General features: G+C 39.9%; 1 protein-coding gene across 1 annotated transcript in view; it reads right to left on the minus strand.

Annotated features, from left to right (window-relative positions):
- LOC106808130 (dynein heavy chain 1, axonemal-like) overlaps window positions 1-7,036 on the minus strand; it is a 79,184-nt gene that overhangs the window by 56,098 nt on the left and 16,050 nt on the right. The window contains exons 12-23 of the mRNA XM_014810710.1: window positions 6,531-6,681; window positions 5,887-6,080; window positions 5,444-5,538; window positions 5,032-5,162; window positions 3,660-3,862; window positions 3,161-3,302; window positions 2,820-2,975; window positions 2,188-2,386; window positions 1,825-1,937; window positions 1,494-1,634; window positions 1,046-1,258; window positions 304-468 (exon numbers count right to left, since the gene is read on the minus strand). Coding sequence (XP_014666196.1) covers window positions 304-468; window positions 1,046-1,258; window positions 1,494-1,634; window positions 1,825-1,937; window positions 2,188-2,386; window positions 2,820-2,975; window positions 3,161-3,302; window positions 3,660-3,862; window positions 5,032-5,162; window positions 5,444-5,538; window positions 5,887-6,080; window positions 6,531-6,681 — 1,903 coding nt within the window. The remainder of the gene's footprint in view (window positions 1-303; window positions 469-1,045; window positions 1,259-1,493; window positions 1,635-1,824; window positions 1,938-2,187; window positions 2,387-2,819; window positions 2,976-3,160; window positions 3,303-3,659; window positions 3,863-5,031; window positions 5,163-5,443; window positions 5,539-5,886; window positions 6,081-6,530; window positions 6,682-7,036) is intronic.

A 7,036-nucleotide genomic window follows, 5' to 3' on the forward strand; every position in this document is an offset into this window, starting at 1 on the left:
AACTGACTTATGGCCATTTCCATTTTTGTCAAAAAGTGGACATGGCTCGAAAGTAGGTCGACTGGCCGACTGCCAAAATAAGACGTTCAAACCTCTCCCATAGGAGTAACAACTATATGCAATTTGAAACATGTGGGTCAAACGGTTCTTGAGTTATCGTTGACCGTAGCCAAATGTTGACGGATGGACGACACCCCATGGCAATAGCTCATCTGGACGATGTCAAGGCGAGCTAAAAATTACACACAAATAGTATGCTAATTCGGAGTATCAGAGAGAATCAATCACAATTTGGTACACTACCTGAGAGTTATCCCTGGCCATCTTCATCACCTTCCTCCACATGCGCTCCATCGTCTGGTATCGTTTGCTCTCAACAGGCAGTTGTCGATTGATGTCATCGGAACTAAATATGGGTTCCAGGTAGAGCCACGAACGCTGGCACGCCAGCCACTCATCTGTCACGTCCTATAGACATATGTAGGAGAGACATAGATAGATGCGTGTCAATCTTTTACTCGTGCTTAAATGATACCAGGCACTATAAATAATGATTGAGTCACATGCATGCTCGTTCGTGAATTATGCATACTGCGACTTACTATGTCCTACTTCATCGATACACACCAATATGAGAACAAGTGTGACCTGTCCTTCTCCTGAGCCTACCCGCCTGTGTTAAACTCAATGTATATCAAATTGCACTTATCAAATGTTATACGTATAATCTTCCATTATTGCATGACCTTGGATTTTGTTTTCATGTACCCTACGAATCGCCAGACAAATTTTCGGCCTAACCATTATGTCATTACGTAAATTTTGTTACCCGTAGGAGGAACATGTGTATAATCTCCCTACGTACTTCTAAGTGACCCCCCCCCCTTATATGGGCATAAATATATGTTCATGTTTGCACCAATCCTAATACAACACTGTCCAGTTTAAATAAGACAACCTATTTCTAAATTCGTTTTTGCAACAGTGTTGCACGCAACTGACGCCTTAAGAACAAATGATCCATCACAAAGGTACAACTTTCTACCTGCGTCTTTCTCAGCTTCTCCTCCCACACGATAATTCTCTCCTCGAAGGGCTTCTTGTACGGGGAGAAACTCATGCTCTGCGTCATAACAATGTGATCGTCCAGCAGCTGAGAAGACTCCTCAGAGCTGTGCAGGATGTAGGTGCCTGTCTCCTTGTACGCCGATACCTCAAACTCTATTGGTTCCCACTCGGCTTCCATCTTGTCCAGTGCCTGAGTGTGTAACGTTGATTTAAATATACACCAGACTGTTATTGTTAAATATCGTCAAGTCTGTCAGACATATAAAATAGTAACTCACATCTACATCAGACACTACTGAAAAACCTAATTATACATAAAATAATTAATATAATAACTAACATCATCTCACTAACAGGCAACTATTTTAAAACCGTACGCTAGCCTCTGTGATTCACGTCCTGCTTTCTGCCCTCAGCAAACGTACCTGTTCGATTGAGTATTCTTTTCCAGCCACCTCCCCAACCTTGGCAATGACAGCAGTGTGCGTCTGCAATCCCATCTCCAGGCACTTACTGAAGGTCAGAGTTGGCTTGGGTAGAATTTTGAAACCCAGAGCTTCAGACAACTATTTAGGAAATGATGCAGAAAGACAGGAAATGTGTGTGAAAAACAGTGTGGGAACCAACAATCTCTCGAATGTATTTCTCTTAACAGTAAAGTAATCCAGATGCAATCATACACAGTGCTCATCAATAGCCGTATTCTATTATACTCCATTCTATATTACTACTACATTCTTATACTATATTACTCACCTGCTCCCAGTGGCGCATCCGCATGCCAGGGTTTCGCAACCCTTGTATCAGAGGAATGTAAGGCTTAAACAGCTCGATAGCTTGTTTGGTCTGGGCTGCAACTTGAAGCACGGCTGTGAATATACAACATTAGCATGAACAGTTAACTGCAACAATTATCATGTTGATGCGTACACTTCTATTAGAGAGATAATCATATTCTTCCCATCTATAGACAGTGACAGTCCCACAAGTTTACAGTATACATAGCTAAAGATATACATCAAAACAGTATATGAACAGCTGTTTACTGATTTTATTGGCATTTATCATCGACCTTAAAATTCTAGACAGTATAATTGCATTAAATATCTGTAACTATACCAGGTACTTCCTGAAAGATCTTGGCAGATTTATGCATGATCTTGAAGCAGTCATTGACTTGCTTCTCCATAATCTCTGCATCTATGCTGGTGAGCGGGTCCATCATCCAGCTGTCATTCCAGCGCAGCCAGTCAGACACACTCATCCACAGATTCCTGTATGGCTCAAACTCCTTATTCAGGCGTGCCAGCTTGTCATACTGCAATGCACACAACCGCCGAATCGCATTACAGCCACGAATAACATCGATGAATGGAAACGGACTTGCAGTGATGTATGATCACTGCTCCTTTGAGATTCATGTTTTTCGGTCCTTTGCACACAACCTGTTAATACTTTAAAAGAGTACCAGGTCATCATGCTGTTTAATCACATTAGACTTATAGTGCATTCGCGGTGATTTTACAACAAGAGGAAAGACCCTTGTGCAAGACCCTTAAGTCAAACATGTGATCGTTTAAACTAAACAAAACATCTTACGAGGCACGTCCTTAACAATAAAGCAAGAGGAAATTCCATTATATTGCGTTCCCATGCACCGATATTATTGATGCCAATCACTGCATGCGAGATGAATATCAGAAATGTCTAAACACTGTCTGCAGCAGTATATGGATAAGGTATGTACTTACATTTGTCACAGGTGCATTAAACAGCCTCTCTCTGGTGTTGTACATTGCAGCTAGTTCCTGACACTCCTTCAACTGCTTCTGGATCCTCCTCACCTCATTGGCTACCTCATGTGCTTTGGACATATCAGTGAAGCCAGAAAGACCGGCCACGACCATCTGTAACACACACACATGCAACAAGCAAATCTGCATGGAACAGCTTTTTGAAGTTCACAAGTATTCATTGCAAATTAGATATGCCTATATGCTATTTTGCCCAACGTTTAGTTACAATTTAACATTTACTGATTATCGGCGTGAAATAACGGTTTCTACGTCTGCAATTATTATTATTTTCGCACTTGTAATGTGTCGAGTCTGTCATTGAAGTTGGTCTGGTCCTGCTGCTGCACTTTGCGAAATCTTTCTTCATCTTCTTCATGCTGCATTACAACTAGCTCCATCTGCTGGCTAATCTTGTAAGGCCATGCAACAGCAGCCCACCTAAGTAGACACCGAAATCAAAAATTTAACCAAGTACATGTCAGGTTAGCTATTAATAATAAAATAATATTTACAATATTGATAACAATCATTTTACTAGTATATTTCTTATAATGGAGGCTCATTGCATAACATGTCATGTATATGTTTACCCATGACTGAATGCATGCCTGCATGCGTAAAACAAATATTTATACTAAATATTTCAACAGAATGGAACAATATAATAATATAATATCATAATGGAAGCTATAAATATTGCATGCAACATTCGTCTAATAATTTGTCTCATGCACAATGACGAAATGCCATAGCATACTCTTTAGAATTTACACACTCGCCCACTATTGTACTAACTTAGCATCAAAGTCCTCATTGTTGAGGCTGTAGCAGAATTCATCCAGGACTTCATAATCTGCCACGGTGTGATCTATTTTCTCCTGCAGTTCCTTCAGTAACTCTGGCACAGTTATCATCCAGTCTCTAATCTCTGAGAGATCCTCCACAGACGTCGGCTTATCGTATAGACGTCTGCTGATCTTTTTAAACTCGTCACATATCTAAAGAAGCAGTGTCAGGATAAAGGTCAAATTAGTGTAGCAAAGAACTTTAATTGCAATTTACCTGATATATATATATATATATATATTACGTAAATATTCTATTATTCAGCAGGAATTCTTATTTAATTCTTCACAATGTCATCTGCTATCACATGTTCATCTGTTTTATTCTACTTTTCTCTTTAGAAAATGTGTTTCCCAAAAAATGTGTTCACATAAAAAAAAGTGATCAAATACTGCAATATACCTTTTTACTTGGTTTTAAAGCTTATAAAGCTATAAAAATCTGAGGCGCTCGACTTTAACAAGCATTAAGATTTTGGTAGGCTATAGCAGTCATGCCCACTATCTATTTATATAGTTGTTCAGTCGAATTAGTCCGTACTCGCATAACTAAAGAACTCCGCAGCCTTTTTAAATTTAAAAAAGTTAAAAAGTTAAAAATTGATAAAAAATTCTATTCATCAATAGATGGCGGTGCGTACAGATTAACATTACGTACATGTGAATCCATGGTCTATACCCTTAACGGTGCAGTGGCCTAATCGCTAGAACATCTGTATCCTACACCGGGATTCCGGGTTCGAGTCCCAGCTGGGGAACATATTTTCCCCTTTTTCCCTTTTTTTCCCTTTACCTACCTCTTTTAGTATGTATTATTTTTAATTTTTTACTTTTTACTTTTTATTTTTTATTTTTAATGTCTTTTATCTTTTGATTTCTTATTATTTTTTACTGTTTGGGATGGGATGGGATGGGATATGGCATGGGACGGGATGGCATGGGATGGGATGGGATGGGATGGGATGGGATGGGATGGGATGGCATGGCATGGGATGTCATGGGATGGCATGGGATGGGATGGGATGGGATGGGATATGGGATGGGATGGGATGGGATGGCATGAGATGCGATGGGATGGGATGGGATGGGATGGGATGGGATGGGATATGGGATGGGATGGGATGGGATGTGATGGGATGGGATGAAATGGCATGGAATGGGATGGATGGATGAATACATGGATAGATAGATAGTTTGATTTTTTGAAGCATTTTCCTTTCAACCAAGCGGTCACCAACTGAGTAACGCCACTGATTTCCCCGGGCAACGCCGGGTATCCCGCTAGTTACTATATACAATTATAGGTTTAACATACAACTTACATCATCAGCCATGCTATGCAGCTTTTTGGCCATCAGGTCGAGCAATGCATTTGCTAACAGCTTGCGTTTCTTGATGAGCTGCTGTTTCAGTGTTTCACAGTTTACCCAGAATGGTCCAATCACACTGTACCCTGCAACACATCGCCAATACATGCTGCTGACAAGTATTCTATAATTAGGACACATTACTTGAATCTGCACAAAACTTGTGAAATTGATAACAGGTACAGGTAAACGACAGATAAAGGTAACGTGACACAAATTTCAAAGCTACCAAGTTGCTGTATAATTGTGTTTATATTCATATGCTCATGGTAATTAGTATATTATATGCATATGTTCATGGTAATGTACTAATAAATATATCCTAGATTGTCTTCACATGAACACAATAAACCTGACTTTCTTGTACCTGGGATGGTGTTCTCTAGTACTTCCTTCTCTGCCAGGTGCATGTCCACGTCTTTTTTAACATCTGCTGCAGTATGTGGCTGTGAATCATATAACCTGGAGAACCCATGTCACATTACTAATAATATCACCCTGCCATTGCATTATTTACACCACAGATACCCAGTCACACGAATTTAAGAATGCAGTCAAAATTTACTCTTTTTTTTATTAGTAATTGGAGATCTAGGAAATAACTCGACCTGCAAAGGTTTGCAAAATTCGTTTGAAGTTAAGGTTTACAACAGCCACAACTAAAGGCATTGATTTCATTCTTCAAGTTTCAATTCTGCATGGTGAGGCTCTCGAGAGATAATATGCTTAACAAAACTAATGCCAACAACAACAACAATAACAACAACAATTCAAGCTGCTGTTACTAATTCTATTACGAACAGTTCTTACTGAATGTACTGATTGACATCAAGGTTCATCAGCTCCAAGTGTTTGCTGTACTGTTCGGCATACGCCACCATCGGTATACAGGCCCTCTGCATGGCATCGTGTATAGATGCCCGTAATCTCTCCACCTCAGCCTCCCTCTGCCCAACGCTCTCCAGCAGCGGCGTGCCATTCCAAAACAAGCCCGACATCACAAACTAGAAACATCGAGACGGAAATATGGCATGCTAGTAACGATAGCTCCCTGTAGTGCACGTGAACAGAAATGAGAAGGAACAACTAGCAGGTTCGATATTTAAGGATACCCTCGAGCTTTTATGGAAAATTTTATTGATTTTCATTCTTATTCGATGGCTAACACTAGGTACCACCTTTGTACATGCTTATTTCTCCATATAATGATGCATGTGAACTTTCAGAGCGTTTTGATTGCCCGCGTGCGTGTAGTGAACTGTGATCCTTTAAACACTGATGACGTCAGAGATGATGCACGTTTACTCTTCATTAGAGCAATACCCATGCAAAGGCTTGGAATGGCTGACTCGTGCTTATGTGTAGAATTCTGATAAAGATAAACTTAAATTGTATCTAGTATAAAGTGCTTATTTTGTCACTAATTGAATGCAAATTAAGACATGCTGGGTTACCACATCGAGTTGAGGCACTTGCTGTGTTAAGGCTATGGTCTTGTTGAACAGGCTGATTAATGCTGTCTCAAAGCTGCTTGGATTTGTGCTATAGTGCACTCCGGTCTGGTCTAGGATGAGATCAATGAGGAACAGTGGATTTCTCTTCGCTCTAAAATGCAACAAGAGGGTTATTACATGACATCATCATATTTTTCATAAATTTCACAGACACTGCAGCTGTTACATTAGAATAGAATAGAAATAGAACACATTATAATATATAGAAATCATTAAGCTGCTGACCCCCACAGTTCACCTGGCAGGAAGCAGCATGCAGTGAAAGAAAAAAGAGGAAGTAGGAGTCAATGCTACAGTAGTGGTCAGTAGAGATAAAGAGATATCCTACGGCAGACGTGAGATAGAGACATGTCCTATGACAGATGTTACATATAGGATTATCCTGCGACAGACGTGAGATAGAGAGATGTCCTATGACAGATGTTACATATAGGGTTATCCTGCGA

The sequence above is a fragment of the Priapulus caudatus genome, unplaced genomic scaffold, assembly GCF_000485595.1.
Source record: "Priapulus caudatus unplaced genomic scaffold, Priapulus_caudatus-5.0.1 Scaffold255, whole genome shotgun sequence".
Classification (NCBI taxonomy): Eukaryota; Metazoa; Priapulida; class Priapulimorpha; order Priapulimorphida; family Priapulidae; genus Priapulus; species Priapulus caudatus.